This window comes from Dermochelys coriacea, chromosome 3 (assembly GCF_009764565.3).
Source record: "Dermochelys coriacea isolate rDerCor1 chromosome 3, rDerCor1.pri.v4, whole genome shotgun sequence".
NCBI classification, from domain to species: Eukaryota; Metazoa; Chordata; order Testudines; family Dermochelyidae; genus Dermochelys; species Dermochelys coriacea.
Window position 1 is genome coordinate 127,006,048 of NC_050070.1, and position 23,634 is coordinate 127,029,681.

General features: G+C 41.8%; 1 protein-coding gene across 1 annotated transcript in view; it reads right to left on the reverse strand.

The window, feature by feature from the left end:
• PDE10A (phosphodiesterase 10A) overlaps positions 1–21,338 on the reverse strand; it is a 603,707-nt gene extending 582,369 nt beyond the window's left edge. The window contains exon 1 of the mRNA XM_043511279.1: positions 21,128–21,338. Coding sequence (XP_043367214.1) covers positions 21,128–21,218 — 91 coding nt within the window. The 5' untranslated portion in view covers positions 21,219–21,338. The remainder of the gene's footprint in view (positions 1–21,127) is intronic.
• Positions 21,339–23,634: the final 2,296 nt, after the last annotated feature.

Below are 23,634 nucleotides of genomic sequence, written 5' to 3' on the forward strand. Positions count from 1 at the left end.
TGTGTCAGACTACCTAATAAATTAAATAAAGAAAAGCCTAGTTTCAAGCTCAATACCTCTCTCTTGGTCTCTCTCTCTCTCTGGCTGTTCTTGGAAGACATTTTTTATACATATTAGAATACAAAAAGTTTACAATGTGTTCAGTAGATCTGAGAGCCAAAGTGAGGCCATCCTTTAAAAATGTTCAGTTTCCTACTCCCAACCAACAGCTCTCAGACTAATCTCTGCAACTAGACTTTTGCTCACAGGATGGAGTTTCAATGTCTCTTAGATTTCTTTTTTGTTGCAATCACACTAAAAAACATCCAGGAATCAATTCACAAAAAAATGAAAAAACACATTTTTAAAGGTTGGCCAAACTGCACCCAGAGAACATGTTGAACTCTATTTAAGAACGGCATAGAAAAATATCTGGCAGAGTTCACGGTGTCCGTCAGGCTTTTGGGACGGGAAAGAGAGGTTCTGATGACCAGGAGGCCCAAAGAAATGGAAAATCTTCACAGAACTGTGTATCACAGCTGGTGTTAATACAGTGTACTTACAGCTTATGCAAATCTTCCATTACCATCTGTGGAGTAACTTTTGATCTTTCAACTGTATTTTGCTTAAAATTACACAAACTAGTGGATCTCAACTGGAGACCAACAAGAGGGTCTGATTTGGTTATGACTGTAGCATTGCCCAACTCTGTTTCCCCTCCTTCCCCACCCCCCCCCAAACACTCATCTATTTCAGTGTAATACTATTACACACTTAGCTGTACTTTATAACATTACTAGAGAATTCTGGATTCATCTGAGACTTCCTGATTGACATCATTGACAGTCAAATTCATATCTATAATGACCAACAAATGCACATGCTCAGTGTTTTCTTTATTGTACATTTCAATTCATAAACGCAATAAAGCACTTTAGGGAGTACATTTCAGTGTGGTTATCACATTACTTGAGTACATAGTCACAGCCTTTGGCCATAATTCTACCTAAAGTATGTTATTATGGTCTACAAAATTAACTGCTTTCCATGTCTTATGACTTAGGTATGTACTGTAAAACTTGGCTTTAATATACTTTAAAATATCAAAACAGGAATATTTAATGGCTTATGACTACACTACAAAATGCAGAATGCACTACAAAAATGTTAATTTTTAAACTTCCCTTATTTATTGGAGAAAGCATTTAAATGTGGAATAGGGCTCTGAAACATTTATTAAAAAATAAAGTTCTTAAGTTTTCTGCAATCACAAAATAAAATTTAAAAATAAGAGTGGTTACATCAGCCTTGCAAAGTAAAGAAAAATATTTATCAGCCCACATAAGAGTCTTCTAGCCCTCCCTTACTATAAACATGTGTATTCCCTTGCCCACACACCCACACTCCCCTGAACAGTCTCTCTCATACACACCTCTCACATGTGTGCCTCCATCTGGTCTATATTAGAAAATTAGGTCAGTTTAACTACGGCCGTCAGGAGTGTGAAAAACCCACATCCCTGAGAGATGTAGCTATTCCAACCTAACTCCCAGTGTAGACAAGCGCAGGTTATGTAGTAAGATCATTGAAGGGGATGGTCCGGAGTAAGTCACTGCACAATTTACGGAAATCATGAACATTTCAGTAGTTTTCATAAGTTTCTTCTTTCCTCCTTGCTACCAAGTCCACTCCCCGCTACTCCCCCAACCAGTGAATGTTCCAGTAAAGGGATAGTAAGTAATGATGAGCAAGTAATGATGCTCCTATATTTAAACACCCAGTAATCAGTAATACGAGATGCATTTTAAAATCTTTAGTTATTTTAGGTGTTTGAGTTGCATAGTATGGATAAAGAATGCCCCTTTATGCTGGTATGATAGTCGGAGCAGCCTAAAGGGGCTCTAAAAGCCTTCGTTCCAGCTTGGGGAGGATTTCCCCAGCAAAAGCACTGGAGATTTCAGGCTGTGCTGTAGCCAACAGGGCAGCCCCAGGAAGCTACCATCCCTTAAGAGAGGCCCCCAGAGCTGCCATAATTATGCGGTGGACCTCTCCAGTTTCAAGCCACCTTAACTCCTTTCTCCTCCCCTTAGAGGTGCAGCACAGAATCTCACCCTAGATTTTATGGTCTATTCCTCATTCAACCTACAGAAATAACTGCAGCATATAAACGCATATGCTACAACTGAATAGAAGAATTACATACATAGGGCAAATTACCCTTCTTGGCTGACAGAGTTGAGCCAGAACCCAACACCTAGATCTAAACTCCTCTCCAAATGTTGTGGAACGTTTGAATCCAGACAGGGTCTTTGTGGCAGACCCCTGTCTCTAGAATGGGCCACACCTAAATACTAGATCTGAACCACCACAAACTGGGAAAGGCTCCTCTCCACTCTATACTTTGAATTGCACTGTCATCATGACAATTAAGTCACCGGACCAAAATTTTAAGGAGCAAACCCTGGACACGCTCAGAACCTAATTCTCCTCAGTACTTACATTTTATCAGCAGGTTTCTGGTTTGTTTTTTTGGCACTAAGATCTTGGGGGGAAAAACTCATTTATTCTACATTTGTGTAGCACTTTGCATAATGGGACCCCACCTGGTTGTGACCTTTAGTCATTACCACAATATTTTTAACACAGTATATACAAACAAATAGTTTGCATACAGTGGAAGACAGTTTAAGCACCTCGGCCTCAATTGATGTGCCCCGATGCCAATTACCTGTGTTCCATACATAATGCATGCAGCACTGGAGAGAGACTGGGCATGCGGGTACATGCCCATGTCCAGGAAGAGCCAGGCCCAAGGGGCATTAGACATAACTGATGCTCCAGAGTTTCTGTACATGATTTTAATGTTTGTGAAATTCTTCCTCAAACTGAAAAATGCTAGTGCAAACACACAATCCTGACTCACCACGTTAAACACCTTCTCTCCATGTCCACAGAAACCAAGAGGATCCGGATTTGCCAACAGAGAGAATCATTTAGGCCAGTAAATCTGAACACATGATGTTTTTCATAAAAGAATAAAACATAGAAGGAAGAAAGGAGGAGTGAAGAATCTATAGGAGACAGCTACAGTGTGGAATGTTTTTCTCTGAAACCTCCAGATTTTAACATTACTAGACTTTATTGGCCATTGATATGGGGTGAAATCAATGGCAAAATTCCCATGGACTTCAATGGAGCCAGGTGATACAGACAATCTCCTGTAATACCCCAAACAAACCTTATGGAATTAAGATTAACTTGAGTGAATGAGAGTTAATATCTTTTGGGTCCATTGTGTTAAAAAAGCAACTGTGCAGGTGTTACTATGGCATTTTATGTACCTTCTCTAGTAGTGAGGGGAATGTTAATGTACCTCCTCTGTTATTAACCTCTTTAAGCCACCCCTCAGGAGAGGTGCGCACACACTAGTTCAAACTGGATTCTCCAGGGGCTGACAGACAAAGAAAGGGTTTTTTTGGATAAATAACCTAGTTTTAAACTAACTCAGGGCCCTTTTCCTGATTCAGCAAACAGACAGAACCATTGGTCCATGAAGGACTCCAACCCCAAAGGAAGGATTGGAAGGGCTGGGCCTACTGAGGCCCCATAAGACTGTGTGCTTGTCCTGAGCTGAAGCTGTGATGAACCACAAGGACATCTCTTGTGTGGGGATTTGAACAACTGCTCCTGCCAGTATCCAGGTTAGGGCTGGGGTGATCTCTGGTAAATTATTAGCATGTGTGTAGTTTCTTTTATTGTTTTTAATAGGTCTTGCTGTCACCTTAAGACTAAAACAGGCTTGCACAGAAAGAGCTGCGTGGTCACTTATAACCATTGGCAATAGCTGTTATCAGTTCTGAAGAGAAAACAAGCAGGCGTCCCTGGGCAGCCAGTCTGCGCAGGGACTAACACAATGCAGGCAGGGAACTGTGCAGCCAGGAAATACTCTGGGAAGAAGAGAGAGAGACGGGGTCTCCACACAGGAAGGAAACTGCTGTTAAGCAGGAACCTGAAAGTGGGTGCCCTTGCTGGACCACTGAGGGGAAATAAAAGTGCAATTGCCCTGAACTGTGACACCAGGTTCGCCCCTCCCAAACTTCTTGAAGATTTTACAGGCACCCCCCCAGCTGCCTAGCACACAAGTAGTTTCTCAGGTGAATTTTGACCAGCATCTAACAGTGACACAAAAGAACTTCATTGGATATTGGGTTGTGAGGTAGTAACATTGTCGATGCAGCAGGAAAAGGTTACTAAAATGACCAGTGAGGTAAAGTGCCTCAGAACTGTATGCGGTATATGAAAGAAGTGTTACTAAATAGGGACTGATGAATGAACATGGCCCATGTGCTGATGGTGTAATATCTACCTCACAGCGGGATATATGGTAATCAATATGACACGTGGCAGGAATGGGTCCTCTGGTTATGGCCCATATATTATGATAGTTTAGAATGCTCACTCCGGACAGTGCATAATCCTAAAGGGAAAGAAAAGAGTCGTAAACAGATAGCCTGGCAGCAGGGTAGAAATGACCACGATGTGTCACTTTACTGTAAGACCCTCCCAAAATTGCCCATTTCATGGGAAGCAACCAGATAAGCCCAAGGCTTTTCAGAGAGGGGCTGTGTTTTGCTTATGCAGTCTGCTTAAGTTATTTACAGACAGTTAAGAAGCAGCAAGAGAAATGTGGACTCATGATGCAAACATCTAGCTAGGCTACTACTGTATAAGAGAAATGATCCACAGCTGGAGGGACAGAGGACTCAGACAAGAGAAGAAATTGCTAGGGGTGATTAAAGGCAGATATTGGCACACGAACCTACTCCAGAGTTATCTGAAGGGGGGTCCTTCTCTCACCCCATCCCCAGTACAGAAAATGTGGTTACCTGCAATTCATGGTGATGAAAGGAGCGGAGTCACTGCAGAGGCAAGTTAAAAGGAGAAGTCAAGTAAGGTGGAAGTTTCATCTCAGACTACCTGTAACATGTTTGATATGTGAAATTTCTATAAAGAGAGACAGAGAGCAATAAAAATAGGTGTACAATATTTGTTAATATTCAGGACCACCTGTTTGGGCCAGCTCTGGTATGCTGGTAGAAATCTTCTTAGGCATAGAGAATCTCTGGAGATTCCCATGGTAAGGTGCATGTACACTGCTAGGTGGAAAAAACTGCCTCAGCAGCTAATATTTCCTGTACTTCTGTGTAGTAGGAAAATGGCAACAGCAGTTCCCATGAAGCTAGAAGCACCAGAAACAGCAAGAATAGTAAAAAAATCTCATCCTTCTCTTAGATCCAGAATCATTCTACTCTCTCTGAGCACATAACTCTCACTAAGAGCGGGCAAGTATCTGCTCCAACTAGACAATTCTTCCAGCTTTATTGGGATATCAGATAGATAGTTGTTCATCACCTAAGGAAAAAGCATCCCAGTTTCAGTAGATCTAAAATGGAAACATCCAAGTACACTGAAGCAAGGTAGAAACAGTAGATGAAGTCTGCACAATAGAGAAGCCTCTGATGATCAACCTGTAACACACCATCTCCTTTTTCCTCTCCAGTGCCTACTGCTGCTCCTCATCAACACTCACATCTCAAAAGATGGTAATTTCAGCCAATGAATCTTGAGCAGAGGAGAGTGGATGCAGAAACAAGAGCCCTGGAAGGGACAAGAGGTTTCCCCAGGATGAGGGGCTGGAGTAAAGAGAAAGAACAAAGCCAAGTGAAAGAGGATAGTTTGTATGTAGTCTTGCTATCCTCTTATCCCATTATTTGTGGAGCATTGATAACACTCTCAGCACCACAGAGAGCACAAAGTAGATAGGATATGGCAGGATATTTGTTGTTACAGATCTTGCCAAAGTAGTGAGGCAGCTGGGGAAGTTAAAAGCCTCTGACCTGTACAGAACTGATGTACACGACAACACAAGACCTGCAGTGTCTAGTCATCATTTCAAAAGAAATGGAGCAAAACTGATGTTTATTACAGTAGAACCTCAGAGTTATGAACACCAGAGTTATGAAATGACCAGTAAACCACACACCTCATTTGGAACCGGAGTGCACAATCAGGCAGCAGCAGAGACCAAAAGTTAAAAAAAAAAAAAATGCAAATACAATACAATACTGTGATAAATGTAAAATACTTTAAAAAAAAAGGGAAAACAGCATTTTTCTTCTGCATAGTAAAATTTCAAAGCTGTATTAAGTCAATGTTCAGTTGTAAACTTTTGAAAGAACCATAAGATTTTGTTCAGAGTTACGAACAACCTCCATTCCAGAGATGTTCATAACTCTGAGGTTCTACTGTACTTACATGTAAAGAAGAGAAACGAAAAGATTACTTAACAGAAAAAGAAAATAAAGTTATTATTATAACATGGAGTTAAGATAGTATTTTTAATGACTTGCTATATTCTAAGTTAAGAATTTATATAGGGCTTCAGTAATAACTCTTGAAGTTTCCCGAATCTTTTCCATGCTCCAGACCAGGGATTCTCAACTTTTTTCTTTCTATTGCCTCCCCAACATGATATAAAAACTCCACAGCCCACCTGTGCCACAATAGCTGGTTTTCTGCATATAAAAGCTGCAGCCAGTGTTAGGGGGTAGCAAGCCGGGCAATTGCTTTTGGCCCTAGGCTACATGGGCCCCCCCCCGTGAAGCTACATTGCTCAGGTTTAGGCTTCAGCATCAGATGGCAGGATTTCACTCACTTTTTATTGCAGAAAAAAATCCTGACCAGAAATTAACACTTTTTTAAATAAAGTCAAAAGTTAGGTGTCGGTAAAGGCAAACGTTGCTGAAAAGCAGAGCTGTGCCAGCAGTTTCCCCATGATAATCTGGCATTATTTTTCTATAACTGGCATCCAGGCAACCGGGGTTGTTAACGGCCCTTTGCATATATTCAAACCCGCACTCATTAAAAAAATATAAATCTGGGACACTACGCTTGGTACTTTTTTGAGAGAGGTAGGCAGGAAGAGAGACAAAGTTTAAGTTAAATAATTAAGTTACACATTGACACAGCACTAATGTAAGAAGTTTAAAAAAAAAATCAGGTCTAAGTCATATGAGGAGAGTAAAGAATAACCAGTCTGTAGCAAGAGAGTCAGGAGACTCATTCTGAAGATGTGCGAGATAAATGAAGTGGGGGGGGGGGAAGGGTAGCTCCCTTTTATGGGCACCCAGCCAGCCAGTTAACTATAAAGTCCCTGTTGGTGGCTGTTCTCTGCTTTCTTTCTTGTAAAAAAAGTTAAAGTCCCACAGGTAAAGGAAAGAGTGGGCACCTGACCAAAAGAGCCAATGGGAAGTCTAGAACTTTTTAAAATGGGGGTGGGGTGGCAGGAAACTTCCCCTTTCTCTCTGTTGTTTTCTGAGAAAGAGGGAGCAGTTATGCTATAAGAAACTTTAAGCCAGGTATGATCATAAGTCAGGAGATCATACCCAGAATTACTTATTTGGAATCCCCAAAATGTGCAAGTAAACCAGGAATGTTTAGAAAGACGTGATTAGGTTTATTTCTGTGTATTTATGGCTAGTGGACTCCTCTATGCTAACCCCAGATGCTTTTGTTTGCTTATAACCTTTAAGCTGGATCCCCAAGAAAGCTATTTTGGGTGCTTAATTTTTGGAATTGCTCTTTTAAAAAAAATCTAGCAAAAGCCTAAGTTCCAGATGTATTTTCTTTATTTTTATTTTTAATAAAATTTACCTTTTTTAAGAACAGGGTTGGATTTTTGGTATCCTAAGAGGTTTGTGCATATGTTGTTTAATTAACTGGTGACAAACAGCTAATTTCCTTTGTTTCCTTTCTCAGCTCTTCCCCAGAGGGGGGTGAAAGGACTTGAAATTCCACAGGAAGGAATTCCCAAGCGTGCCTTCCTGGGTTCCAAAAAGGGGTTTTGCATTTGGGCGGTGACAGCATTTACCAAGCCAAGATCAGAAAACAGCTGTAACCTTAGGGGAAGTTTAAATACAAGCCTGGAGTGGCAAGTATTAAATTTTTTAAATCTTTGCGGGCCCCCATCTCCTGCACTTGAAGTGCCAGAGTGGGGAATCAGCCTGGACAACGTGAAATAAATCAGTTTTTTAAAAAAATTTATAAAATCACTTTCATATTTTCAGATACATGTTGTGCTTAAGGAACTGTAGGAAGGAGCTATAAAAATGGCATCATGAAGTTCCTTGTTTACAGTCTCACCAGGATTTGCATATTAAATGAGTTCAATTTAAATGTAAAATTCTAATTGTTAGTGCTACAAACTCAGCCTGAGCTCCAAGAACCAAGCTGGATTCTTTCCACTTCACACATCAGCACAACCAGTAATAAAGGTTCCATTGGCCAAACTATGCCCTAAACTAACCTTGCTGCTGAAAATAGTGCCATTGCATACTTGTTCAAACCCATTGTCTTCAGGGGGTTTCCACACTTATTGGCAAGTGGAACACTATAAGCCATCTTACTGAAGATTCTCAAGATAGATTTTGTTTCCCCTCAGCTGTATTGACTTTGTAGGTGGAACCCTTTGGGGTTTAGAGAGCATGGCCCTGTTAAATCATTTTCCTAAGGGGAGGGAAGGGGAGCAGTGAGTAGAAAGGACGGAAACTCCAGGGTGTGGCTCTGGAGCTCCAGAGAGAAGAGCTGTAGCAAGCTGGCCCTCTCAAAGTAAAGCCGCAGAGAACCTGCCTGAAGCCTGAGAAGGACAGGGTGGCCGATCAGGGGCAACCCAGGACAGGAGCCAGGAGGAGCACTGTGCCAGGGAGGAATCGCCTGAGAAGGACAGGCTGGAGCTGGACCCAGTATCACTATCACCGCTGCCCAGGGCTGCATGGGGCTGTGAGTACTGGGGCTTGTGACTCTGCATTGGGAACAAGGAGAGAAGCTGCTAGCTAGTTAAGTGGGGAGATGGTCGCTCTAAGTGGCTTTTCAGAGAGCAGCTGAAGAGGACACCAGAGGGGTTTGTTGGGGAAAGTTTACTGGTGCCAAAGATGACTAGAAGCACCCAAGACTCACCACTGGATTGGAACTTTGCTCAGGACTCCTGAACTCTGTGTGCAGACACATTGCTCAGTGCCTGCCCTTTTAGACTGTGCTACCACTGGACCTGTGGGGCCTTGGTTTGGATGCAAGCCTGTTCTACTGCTTCCCCCTATACTTCCCCTTGTTGTTTTCTCCTTTCATCCCTCTGCAAATAAATATTTCCCTTTCTTATATCCATTGTATTTTTCCGATGGGTGGGTGTGTTCACTCTCAGGGGTTTGGAACAGGTGCCTCTAGGGTGGAAGGGATTTTTCCTGCTGCATTCCTTTGTGCACCTTCTCTTGGCCAGAGCTGCCTGCAGAGCAGACTCCATCTTGGCCATGAGGGTGCTAAAGTTACATAGGGTTAAAAGTAGTAAAACAAAAAAAAAATAATTTTTTTTCTTTAAACTAACTTACTTTGACACTAAAGACAGAAGATGCATCTCAGAATACCCATAGAGAGCAGATCTGATGAGTAAGGTAACGTATTAACAAATCCTGTTGCCTTCTCTATCCCCATATCTACTCTAACGACACCATCATAGGACCCAACCACACCAGCAGGGGCTCATTCACCTGCACATCTACTAATGTGATATATGCCATCATGTGCCAGCAATGCCCCTCTTCATGTACTTTGGCCAAACTTGATAGTCTTTATGTAAAAAGGATAAATGGACACAAATCAGATATCAGGAATAGTAACATACAAAAGCCAGTAGGAGAACACTTCAATCTCCCTGGACATTCAACAACAGATTTAAACAAAACAAAAACCAAAACAAACACTTCAAAAACAGACTTCAAAGAGAAACTGCAGAGCTACAATTCATTTGCATACTTAACACCATCAATTTGGGCTTGAATAGGGGCTGGGAGTGGCTGGCTCACTTCAAAAGCAATTTCCCCTCTGTTGGTATTGACACTTCTTCATCAATTATTGGGAGTGGACCACATCCACCCTGACTGAATTGGCCTTCAACAGTGGTTCTCTACTTGTAAGGTAACTCCCTTCTCTTCATGTGCCAATATAGATTTATGCCAATATATATTAATTTTCACTCCATGCATCTGAAGTAGTGGGTTTTTACCCATGAAAGCTTATGCTCAAATAAACTGGTTAGTCTTTAAGGTGCCACCGGACTCCTCGTTGTGTCAGCTGAAATTAGACAGCCATGACCTCAGCACCTGGCTGGGCAAAGACATCTCAGCTACGTAGGTGCCAGATGTGCAACCAGGAGGTTTTGCCAAAATATTTAATGAAGAAAATGAGATGTTCCCTCATTTAAAAGGTTTAGGATTCTCTGCTCCCATCCTTATTCTCCCTACAAACCCCATCCTAGTCCTGAATTAAAAATTTATAGCATTATGATTAGCAGAGTTGATCCAAAGAACTTCTAGTAAAAAAACGGGTACACTCATTATTTATAGTCATGGAAAGAGAAAAACAGAAAGGTTAATGGATATATTCTTGCCATTAAAAATAAATGAAATCACACACTATCTGTTTTTGAAAACTGACGCAGCGCTTTCTATTCCTATATACTTTCTGCTTGCCTTGTAGCAGTGCAATAAGAAGAGATCTCTTATTCATTCTCAGGACACTGGAAAAACCTAATAGCAACACACAAGGTCTCCATGACTTTCAGTTATTGTTTCTGAGTTGATATAAACTGTTAAGAGCCACACATAAGAAGCCATTTGCAGCACTCAACAAGAATATGCGTTGGTCCTTCAAAACCCAAGAAAAATATGCCACATTCTTGACCACCAATAACTGGCACCTTATTAACTAAAAATGTTTACTTATGTATAGACACCTTTCTTTTACAGAGAGCTCCTGTAACAAAAATTAGATGGCTGAATACATTTCAGAATAGAATTCATCTCCAGCAACCCTCTGGAAATGCTCAGTGCCTTGAACTGAAAGATGAGTGAAGTTCTTTCCACAGAGTAAAAAATGAAGGACTTTAGCTTTTCCATTCTTCCAACTATCCAGAGATAACAGTTCTCCTGTAGTTCTTCTACCCAAACATTAGCAGTAAGTACACTAGTTAGCAGTCAGTCATTCTCAGTCCATGCATTTATGGCTTGCAGATGCCCTAATTTCTTAATATTCTACAGTACATCCCATTGCTGCTTAGGGCTTTAACAGTATGGTCATAACTTTCTCCTGCTACCTAAATCTGACATTTCTCAAAGTTAAGCTAACTCTGACCCTCAAATAAGGTTGCTTATGAGGCATGTGGAACAGTGCAAGTTTCCCATGTATATGTGGAAGCTGCATATACTTTGCATGCACTTTATATTGCTATTTTTGCGCATGGTGACAGTGTTGGTGGGGGGAGGGGGGAAAATGAGGGAGAAGAGAAGGGAGGAGCTGCTATTCTCCTTCCTCTGTAAACTGGCAAGGAATGGGTGTGGTCTTGGCTTGCCTTTTTCCCCTTGCCGCCCCCTCTCTTAATGCCCCAAACAGCCCAGTTGAGCCAGCAGAGAGAAGAAAGTAATCTTCTACTGGTATAGACCTGAAACAAGGGTTGGGGGGGATCCAGAGAGACAAAGAGAGGTGGCTAAGTCACAATTCCTTCCCCAGTTTTCTCCTGGGGCCATGCATCTATGTACTGCTGCTGGTTATGGGCCAAAGTAAACTCTCAGTATCACCCTTGTCTTTCTGTCTTAGAGTGCATTTTCATCTTTCTGCCTAAATTTCAGTCTTTCATTTTTCTGCCTAGCATTTAAACCTTGCCTAAATAAATTATTTCAAGCTTCCTCATGCTAAGGTATGTTTATCCACAACTTAAAATGAGAGAGAATATAATGTGTACTAATAGTGGTATGCATGCTGATGGACAAATGGTATGTTTTAAAAAAAAAAAAAAAAAAAAAAGTTAGTACGGGGCAAACTGGGAAAAAGCAGCTCTATTAACAATCAGTTTACTTTATATAATATTCTAGTCCCTTATATTGTGCAATTCCCCAAAATTGGCCCCAGAACGGTGTTACAGAATCTAAACTTTCACTGGAAAAAACAACATACATATCCCTCATGGTTGAAAAGAAACCGTAGGCTCACATTTTCAAGGTTAAATCAAAGCTGTGGTATCTTCCTGAAACTGCAGGCCTCTGAAAGCATACCTCTAGGACATAGGAACTGCTCCGGTGGACTGCTAAATAATCAAGATTATTTCTTCACTGTTTATCATTTTTAATCAGACACATACAGCTAATGTGCTTAACCCCTCAATCCCAAGTAACTTACTTCTCCTCCCACGGTATATGAAGCCCCATTCGCCCCTTACCAAGTCGCCATAATTTCCACCATTGTCCCTGGCAACTTCTATAATGTGGCTATGCTTATTACAACAATCTTTGGAATAATGAAAAATGTGAGAACCACAAAAGATAACTTTAATATCAAATAAATAAACAGGGTGCCCCTAGGGGCTGATTATAGTCTTTATTTTCATATGGAATGTATTCAACAACTCCATTGTTTAAATGTAAATGAAGCTGCTTCCATATGATCAGTCTCCCACAGAATCTAGGACTCTGGAATACATGGTGCCTTGATTACTCTATACATTCCATTACTATTAAAGGAATTAGATAAACTGTCTCCCTCCCAACCCACTTTCCACTTCTGCCTGATCCTGCAATGAGGTTATAAGCCTGTTTTTAATGACATCGCACCAAGCCGCCTTGGTACACTCAAAACCATCAACGTGACACACTGCAGCATGAGGAAGGAGGCAAGAAGCTGTATGAGGCAGCAGTTGTTTAAATGCAAATATACTTGACAACAAGTAAAATGGCAAGGAAGAAAAAGGTAAAATGAACTGTGTTCAAATCAGAGATTTTTAAGAGGCTTCCTAGGAGTAACAACTACACCTTAAAGGGACACTCCACTACTTTTTCCATTATTTTGTAATAGGCTCCTACAGGATCTATGTATTTTGCCTTGTTTTTATTCTTTACCCTCCATGATCTGAATTTCTCACTGTCATAAATATAAAGGGAAGGGTAAACACCTTTAAAATCCCTCCTGGCCAGAGGAAAAATCCTTTCACCTGTGAAGGGTTAAGAAGCTAGGATAACCTCGCTGGCACCTGACCACAATGATCAATGAGGAGACAAGATACTTTCAAAGCTGGAGGGAGGGAAAAACAAAGGGTCTGTCTGTCTGTGTGATGCTTTTGCCGGGGACAGAACAGGAATGGAGTCTTAGAACTTAGTAAATAAATCTATCCAATATGCGTTAGATTATGATTTCTTTAAATGGCTGAGAAATTAGACTGTGCTGAATAGAATGAATATTCTTGTCTTTGTGTCTTTCTTGTAACTTAAGGTTTTGCCTAGAGGGATTCTCTGTATTTTGAATCTAATTACCCTGTAAGGTATTTACCATCCTGATTTTACAGAGGTGATTCCTTTTACCTTTTCTTATATTAAAATTCTTCTTGTAAGAAACAATGCTTTTTTCGTTGTTCTTAAGATCCAAGGGTTTGGGTCTGTGGTCACCTATGCAAATTGGTGAGGATTTTTATCAAGCCTTCCCCAGGCAGGGGGCTGCAAGGTTTTGGTGAGGATTTTGGGGGGGGGGGGGGGGAAAGACGTTTCCAAACAATGTTTTCCCCATAAACCCGGACGTTTGGTGGTGGCAGTGGAAGTCCAAGGGCAAGGGGTAAAATAGTTTGTACCTTGGGGAAGTTTTAACCTAAGCTAGTAAAAGTAATCTTAGGAGGTTTTCATGCAGGTCCCCACATCTGTACCCTAGAGTTCAGAGTGGGGAAGGAATCTTGACACTCACTTTATCACTTACTGACATTTTTAGGAAGCATCCTAAGTCAAACACACAGAAATCTGTGAATCGTCTTTAAGAAGGCATGGGGCCAGATTCTCAACTGGCATAAAGTCAGCATAGCACTACTGACATCAATGGAGCTACATGGATGCACACTAGCTGAAAACCTGGCTCCTGATTGCCAGCTTCAGGGCCAGCCCTCATTTTGCTAATAATTGCTACCTCTGGGTCAATAAATACTTGTATACTTAGTGCACCTCTATCCAGAGAAAAATAGAATGAAGAATCATGTCTTACACCCACCAGCGTATGAAAGTAGTGTTACATTGTCCTGGTCCTAACACCTTCATTACTAACTCCACTTAATGCAAAACAAAAATCTTACATGGGTACTACTGGACTCCAAGGGGAATATTTTCAAAGGTGCCTAATAACTTTGAAAAACAATGGAACTTACATTCTTAAATCACTAGTGCTTTTGAAAATTTTATCCGAAGTACTTATATGGCCTATCACTGAAGGATCCAAGTCCCCCCAAAACAATAAAATTTCTTCTCACCACACCCCTCTAGTTAAGAAGTCATCCCCATTTTTATTTACAGCAAAAATAAGTGATTTGTCCAGGGTTACATTCTTCAACCAAGGAAAAAGTGACTATGTCAAATATTCAAAATGTCAGCACTTCCAGTAGCTCTACTTCATAGTATCAGGTGACAAAATTACTTCCCTCTAACATGTAGGCTACAATCTTACCTGAAAAATCTAAATTTCTCCCTCACAGTTCTTCAAAACCAAACTGTATTCTTCAGGTCTAGATACAGTTAACCTACTCCAATATATTTTAGAAACATAACCTTAGTGATCACTCTCTTAAAAGAGGCCATTATGACAACAGGAGTGAGCATGACTCTCCCACGCTTGAGGCCTTGATTCAGAAAGTTACTAATTTAGTATATGCCTAACTCTAAGCTCTCCAATGGGGCTACTTGCATGCTTAAAGGTAGACATGCGCAAAGTACCTTTCTAAACTGGGATCTAAACGAATAGAAATGTGAGGTTTCAATAGTTATTGAGAATCAACAGAAACCGTTACAGAAACAAACAACAACAACAACAACTTGGAGTTATTTTTCTCCTGGTAGTTTCTACAAAGCATTATTGCATCATCCATAAATCTTATCTACCAAGACATATCATCTCTCTTCCCAGGCATCCATACCTCTACTTACATTTTCTCTCATCCTCTCTTCCTTAAACTTTAATGTACCCACTACCAGTAAGTCACCATAGCAAACACCAAAGGCCAAGGTCAGCCCTGGTGAACATGGATATAACTCCACTGAAGTCAATGAGGTTGCCCTCACTTTCATCAGGCTGAATTTAGTCCATAGAGCCAACAGTAAACTAAGACACACACCTTACCCAGTGTGTTAGTTACATTTATACTTGGCTTACATACATGACACTCTTTATCTTTCCAGAGCCCTCAGAATGAATTTGTTTGCAGTTAACTGTAGTTACTCCAACTGGTCTCAAAGCTTTTTTTTGTTGTTTCCTAAGAAGGACCTTGCATCACAGTGATCATCTACAAAGCACCAAGGGTTGGATGTTATGCATTTCCAGTCAACTGAAAGAGTATGTAGGAAGAAGGCTACTATGTTTCTGAGAAGCAAACGCAGGTAACCGAGTACTTGTCTGCTAGAGGAGTGAACTCAAGATCAAGAGTCCCAACTCACTAGCCCATGGAGCCAGCCAACTTTTTAAAAGCATTGTTTACTCTCCAGTTTTTTTGCCACATCCCCTAGAAATTTCTTTCTGGATTACTTTTCATTTGATACACATATACACAGACTTCTGCAGCAAAAGCCAACAGGGGCTGCCCTTTCTTCATTGTTTTCATTGCAGTACATGTGTAATACCAGGCTATACTCAATGCTTGATATCAAAAACACACCCACCGCCCCCCAAAAAAGTTTGTTCCAAAATATCTACACTCTGAGAACAAACACAGATCACACAATAGAGTGGCTACTGACATGAGCTGTACACTTCATGGATCAGGCATTTGAGGAGGAGAAAGAGTGTGACTGTCTTATAATTTCAAACAGCTGCTTTGATTAATGTAAGACTTGAAATCAGAAGTGGAAAGAGAAGACAAATGGAACGGCCATAATGGGTCAGACCAATTGTCCATCTAGCCCAGTATCCTGTCTTCCAACAATGGCCGGTGCCAGTTGCTTCAGAGGGAATGAACAGAACAGGGCAATTACTGAGTGATCCAACCTCTGTCATCAAGTCGCAGGTTCTGCCAGAGGGACCCACAGAGCATATGGTGGCATCCCTGACCATCTTGGCTAATAGCCTCTGATGGACCGATCCTCCATGAACTTATCTAATTCTTTTTTAAAACTCTATTTTACTTTTGGCCTTCAAAACATCCCTTGGCAATTAATTCAACAGACTTCCTTACAGCTGTTTTAAACCTGCTGCCTATCAATTTCATTGGGTGATCCCTTGCTCTTGTGTTGTGTGAAGGGGTAAACAACATTTCTTCATTCACTTTCTCCACACCATTCATGATTTTATAGACCTCTATCAGATCCTTACTTACATCTCTTTTCAAAGATGAACAGTCCCAGTCTTTTTAATTCCACCTTGCATGGAAGCTGTTCCATACCCCTCACCATTTTTGTTGCCCTTCTTTGCATCTTTTCCAATGGGAAGGAAAAAAGGTTGGGCTGAGCACAGAGAGGGGAAGGAGGAAACTAGTGCAGAGATGGGAGTGCTCTGTAAGGGAGAAGCACCTGAATTATAGTTAGTCCTGCCTTGAGTGCAGGGGACTGGACCAGATGACCTCTCGAGGTCCCTTCCAGTCCTACGATACTATAATTTACACAGAAGGTGACAAGTAGCCAGGTTACTTCTGTATGTACACAACTGAATCATGACACCAGCAGGAATGCACACAGACAATGAATGGAGTAAACAGCATTTGAATGCAACTGCTTCTACCAAGTGAAAGGGAGAGAAGCAAACATTGGGTCAAACTCCTAATTCAGTTACATCACTGTAAATCTGGAGTAAGAGCTAAATTTGGCCTCCTATATTTTGATGTGCCCACATCAAGATTACAGAAGTTTATTTTTCTAAAATGGCTACAAGATTTAATCAATAATACTTTATACTGATCAAAAATACAAGGCATAAACATAATTTTTCAGTAGGTATTTAAGATCTCACATAACTAGACATTTTTAGACAGAGAAAAAGGTGTATCCCAATTTTGCCTTTTAACTTGGAGTATCTTTGTACAAGAATGAAACTCAAGAGGACTTGGTTAATATTAACCAAGACCCCTTATCCAGCAAGCATACACATGATAATTTTATGCACAGTACTGGTCCCACTGAGCTCAATGAAACTACTCATATATGTAAAGTTACACATGTGCATAAGTGTCTGCAGGATTGGGGCTCAAGTTTGCCTCTGAAAAAAAAACAGGTTTTAAACAATTTTTAAAAAGCTAGCCCGTCAGGAGTCCAGTTCTGCAGAATGCCAAGAGCCTCAACAGTCACTGATTTCTGTGAAAGCTGAGGGTATTTAACACAATACAGAATTGGACCTGAAGAAAAAAAAAAGTCATCTACTTTCATAGACTGTCAAAAGGAAAATACAGCAAGTTAAATGTTATTCTCAGTTACATGTGTACAAGAAAGCAGCATTTGGTCAAGCAAGGACTCAGGGAGTTATTCTGTCCATCAGCTCCCACACCAACAAATCTCCTCACAAAAAGTTGTCTGAAATATTGAATTACACTAAAGCATTGATAGCTAGATAATGACGAAAGTAAGAGCTGTGAATAGGATTACTAAATAATTTTAAGTTTATCATATCATTTTGTGTTCCATTATTACGAGAGCGCAAAATCCATTTTAACTTGCTCTTTTGTAGCTAAAGCCCTCCATCTTTGCACATTCTCCACCAGCTTTCAAAGGAACGTAGAAAAGAGGGACACACAAGGTCTTCTGGATCATTAAGTATATCCTAATACAATATACAGTCACCACCACAGGCTTTCAATTTATGACCCAAGATCCTCAGCCATCTAAATGACACCAAAACCAGCAAGATGCAGTCAAAGGTGCTGCTAGTAATGTGACATGGAGACACACGCTGACTGACCAGTTGCACATACCCATAGGGCTCAAATCTGAGGCTATTTACTCCGGTGGAACTCCATTGACCTCACTGGAGATACTCCTGATTCAAACTGATGTAAGCAAGATCAAAATTAGGCCTTTTTGGTCTCCACACTTCATTACTAAGGATCTGATGCTGGAAGGTACAAAGTACCTCTACTCCCGCTCAATGCAATGTGCTGAATGTCCAAAACATGCAATGTCAGGCCCTATTTTATCAGGAGCAGTTAGAGAGAGTTCTAGCAAGGCCTTCATAAAATGCTTTGTGAAAGACTAAAAAAAGTCACCCCAAAGAAGAAAGTTAGAAATTGTATGCCACAGCCTAAATGGTGTCCGCCAGCCTGCCCCATGTATACTGAGCACATGTAGGAGAAGAACAAAGCTCCACAAGCATGAATTTCATTTGGCCAAAGAACTGACACACAGTGCAGCAGTTTGGAATTAGTCTATGTTAGCTAGATGTTTTTAACCCATCATAGGCCCTCAAAGTAAGGATACTTGTTTCTTAGCATAGCACCTCCCTGATTTATCAAATAGAGCATAGAATTAAGATGGCCAAACTAGAACGAGTCTCTTTATGGTACATGTCTGTGCCACTGGAAGAAGGCCCCACAGTTGAGCTGCATTTGCATTCTGCACAGATGCTGGATTTGGTAAAGTGTCCAAAAATCTGAGCTTTTATTATTATGTTTTGGTTTATTAGTAAACTAGAATCTATAATTTAAACAAGCACCTATACGTACATTGTAGAACTAAATCTCAGGAGTTACATGGCCTTTCATACTTCTTGGCAAATATTACACCCCCTCGCCAATCTAATAAGCATTTTCTCTCTACAGAGGTAGAAAACCTAGCATAAGCACACACACAGCATGTAAATCATCATTTCAGATTAATCCAAAAATAACTGTACATCTGATGTTAAAAAAAAAAAAAAGAAGAAGAAGAAGAAGAAGAAGATTACATCCACATTTTGCACACAAATATGCTCACTACTGTATTGTGGTACACGAACACTCTTAATGGTTTCTACAGTTACATATTCATACAGACTAATATAATAGCAAGCAGCATTCTTTTCTGTGAAATACAAAGAAGAAAATAAAATAAAAATCACTACATGTTCATAAAAATACATTGATCTCATAACTAAAAAAGATATTAACTAAATCCATAATTTACAATGCCATAGTCTACATAACCTGGATCATATAGGCACAGCATAGGTTCACATCCAGTTTGATTTGCAAATACCTTGGGTGTTTTTCCTACAAGATATTTATTATTTGCTCTCTTAATACAGCAGAATCAGTACTTTGCTAAATAATTTTCCACTTTCATTTTATTTCTTATTCAGTGTACTTCCAAAACAAGAAAATATCTGTATAAAGTTAATTGTCGTTTTCTGTCCTCATTACATAACCAGAGATCTTGTAGGAAGTACTATTGTGGAGTTTGTTTGTTTTTAAAAAACTACCACATACACACCACTGCATTACAGTAATGTTCACCGTGTTTCCATACACACCATTGGTACCCCAATTAAATGAAAATGATATTTAACCTATAGAACAACTTTCAGGTCAATGCTGATTATCCTTTGTGTCTGACATCATCTATACCTGGCAAAGAGGTAAGCTTTTCTCCATTAGTGACAGCAAAACCTTAATTTTTCCCTATTGATTGCAAAAACACTGTATGCTGTCATACAAATAAAGTCATTCAGAGAGATAAAAATGTTCCTCAGGTGACTGGATTTGTTTTAATGGACAAATGGTTTTAGGAAATGATGGACATGGAGTTTATTTTACTGTGGGAGAGACAAGCAGTCTAAAATAACAGCCCCGTAAACCCTAAACAATCTCTTTCGAGATAAATGGTGCATTACTATGACTTCTTCTTTCTAACAAAGCTAAAAGGGTACGCCAGAACCGGATTTGAGATATTTCGCTTCAAAAACCACACCCAATGCAAAATTACCCTGGTGAAGACTGAATTTCATGATTTTTGATACTTTTGTGACATTGGTGATCCTATCATTCTTTATAAAAAGGACCATTGACTCCATGATTGGAGAACACACTCATTCCATCCCTATCAGCTCTATACTCCGGTTTGCGACCTGCTAAGACAAAAGCACCATATTCTGAATTCTAACATGGTAAGAATAAATTTACATTTCACCTACTCCACCATACACACCATCATCTCCCACCTTAGTCTTCAAAGCCATTATAAACAGCTTTAAACACTGCTTTAACCTGGCTGGTATTTTGGTCCTCTCTTCTGGATTATAGCCACAACCCTGAAACACTGTAGCTTTGGCTTGCTCATCTGGGCCCACCTTGTCAAAAAAAACACAAAGGAAAGGAACTACTGGGCTAACTGAAAACAAACAAAAAATTGGCTGCAGAACTCCCTAATATTTGTGTGCATAGCTGATTTTACACCAGCTCAGCTTCTACATTGATATTATCTTGTCAAAAAGTGAAGAACAGCTTTCATCACAAATACTTAGAGCTTGAAAATTACAGCAAAGCACCAAAGCTGTTGAAAAACCAACTTTAGCTGGATGCGAAGTGTGCTCTGCAAGTGCAGCATTTGAAGCCTCAACATGACGCAACTGAAATCATATCAGGGATGGGGACTTATGAACTAAAATGGAACACCAACACCACCACCCCCCAAAAAAAACCACCTACCACCCACCTCAGAAATATACCACTCATTGCTCAAGATGAGAGCACCTTGTAAACACAAATTTACACAAGCTGCTAATTGATGATACAGTGTGAATATACCAATGCAACTGACAAACAGCAAGTGGTGAAGGGAATCTGGATTGACCAGCAAACCTGCAATTCCCCTCAGCAATCAATCAATATAGCCCCTTCTCTCTCCTTCCTGCTCCCTTAACCCTTCACCTCCAAAGTTCAATGTTTGTCGCAATCACAGCAGACCTGCTCTTTTAATGCCCCTATTGGAAACAATCTGGCCTAATTATTAAAGTCACCTCTATAGCTCTCTTTACTCAGGGAGATAAGCCAGGCTGATGCATTCCTGTGCTGGGATCCCCCTGCACTCCCAATTGCCTCCCCTCCACTTGCAGGCTCCCTTCTCCCTACCTTGCTCCTCGCTGCCCCCAAAGCAGGCTCTGGGTTCCTCCTGGGGGAGCTCGGATCCTCTACCCCTCCAGGGTTTGCGTTTCTTCGACATCTGGCCGGTTTTGGGAGTTGGGTTTCTCCTCTCTCTCCTCTCTCTCTCTCTACGGGGAGTGAGTGTATGTGAAGGGAGAGAGAGACACACACAGAGGGGAGAGAGAGAGAGATTGAAAGAAATCGCTGCTTAAAGAGAGGGGAAGAGACCTTTGGAGTGGCTGGAGAGCAAATAGGAGGCAGGGACTAAGTGGAGAAATCCTACAAATCACAATCCCATCAATCAGCCCCACGTCTAAGGGGGTTGCTTCCCCCCCCCCTTTCCTATCCACCTGGGGGAGAGAGGCAGCATTAAAGAGGGAGGCAATAAGCACCTCTGCAGGTTTACCCTGTTGGTGGCCAGCTGGGGGAGGAGATGATTATATTTATTTGTACTGGGCTCCCTTTGGGTTAAAAAAATGGTTCGAAGGGACTGAGGGAAAGAAAGGGGCGGGGGCAGAGAGAGATGAGGAGGAACGACAGGCGCTTCCAGGTGTAGGGGGGTCGTGTGTTCTGCAGCGGGGGAGCCTGAATTCCCGGCGGGGAGGGCTGCTCTCCCCTGGGTGGATGGAGCCCCCCCAGCCCAAACTCTGAGCGCAGGAGAGCGGGCTGTGGCCACTGGCCGCCCAGGCAGGCACCTGCGGGAGCGGAGGCATTGCTGCCGCGCTTCGCCGCTGGCTGGGAAGATTCACGAGCAACTCGCGCCTCGCAAACTCCGCTGCGAAGTCGGTGCCCGGCCCCCGCCCGGTAACCCGTTCAGCCCTGGATGTAACAAGCGCCGATCTCCCCCTGCCTTCACAAACATCTCCCCCCCCCGTCCCACTTTCCAACCCAATACCGAGGCTTGGGGCTGATGCTACGTGGAGGGAGAGAGCAACTTACCCTCAGAACTATGCACCAGCTCATCTCTGCCTTCCCCTTCGGATCCACTTTAAAGAGCAGATCCTCGCTCCCGCGTCAGTCCGGGAGACAGAGACAAGGGGGGCGGGGGGGGGCCCTCAATTAGTAACAGCAGCTGCAAAGTGGGGAGCTCTTAGGGCACGATCCCAGCTCTTCTGTGCTCCCAGCAGCAGGGCTTCTTCCTGGGCGCTGGAGAACAAGGTGCTCAACAAGTCTTCCTCGCTACCAAAAATGAAAACAGGTTGAGTGATGATCCCTTCCCGTCAGGTGGCATTTAACAAAACGATGCAGAGAGCTACTCAGCTGATCAGGAAATTTTAGTGGAGCTTGCAGTGGCAGCAGGTTTCCCTAGTTCTCTCTCTCCATATATATATATACACATATATATACAGTGTGTGTGTTTGTATTATACCTATATATGTGTGTGTATATATATGTTTGGTTCTTAGGATCTCATAAAATCCTGTCTGCCGGCTGCCTGGAAGTTAAAGAGTTGTTCTTAAGCAAAAGGGGCTGATGCTTGGACACATCTCACGTCCAACAGGAGGCAATGACGTCTGTAGCTTCATTGCTATAACAGCACCAAGGCTGCAATTGCCATTCATTGAAATGATAAGGGGCGCTCAGACGTAAGCAGCCTGGACCTTTTGCAGAAGACTGAAGCTGATTCCCGCCTCCCCCCCGCCCCGAAAAAACCCCAACACACATAAATAATAACAATAAACAGCAAGAGAAGGGGAGGGGGGAATCTCAGCGCTGCGATAAGGAGCTTGTTTCTCAGCTCCAGAAACATTTTGTAACTGACTAGACTTTGGGAGATTTCTACCTATGGGGGGGGGGAGATGTTAATTGTTCGGTCTCTCCCAGGCAGAGGTTGATGGAGGTTGGGGAAGTGCTCTCCCTCCCCATCTCTCCCCAGCGCCTTTTAGATCCGGTACATGCTAAAGTGTTTGGGGTGCACGGCTTAATCTTAAGGAGCAATTTTATTTTATTGCTGTACACACAGCAGCGCTCTTTTTCTGCAGCCGTGGAAAGGAAGGTGCTTAAAAAAAAGGGGGATGTGAAGCAAGCGGTTCATTTCCGTGTGGGCTCAGTGAATTGTCATCGTTCTGGCCGCGTATAGAGTCTGTTTCCTTACTGTGTGCCAAGCTTTGCTACACTGAGGTGTGTGGGGGCGGAGGGGGGGCACATTATATAAATACCCAATACTCCCAATTCCCACAGTTACTGTTTGGAGCTACAAAATTATCAGGAGGGGGAAATAAGCAGGATCCTCCCTCCGTGATCTAGTGTCCCTAGAAATGGACAGCTCGGGTGTTAAATAACCAAAGAAACTGCCTGCCAACAACACACTGCTCCAGGATAGGACCAAGTATATTAGCATCAGCATTGCGCCGCACTCTCATTGCATGCAGCAAAATGAAAACACACGCATAGGCAGAGTTGCAAAGTAAGGTAATGGGTGAGGGGAGCAGCCTTGCATCTCTGGACACCGCAACCTGCACGCCTTTCCCCGATGTGAAAACGCGCGTGGGAGA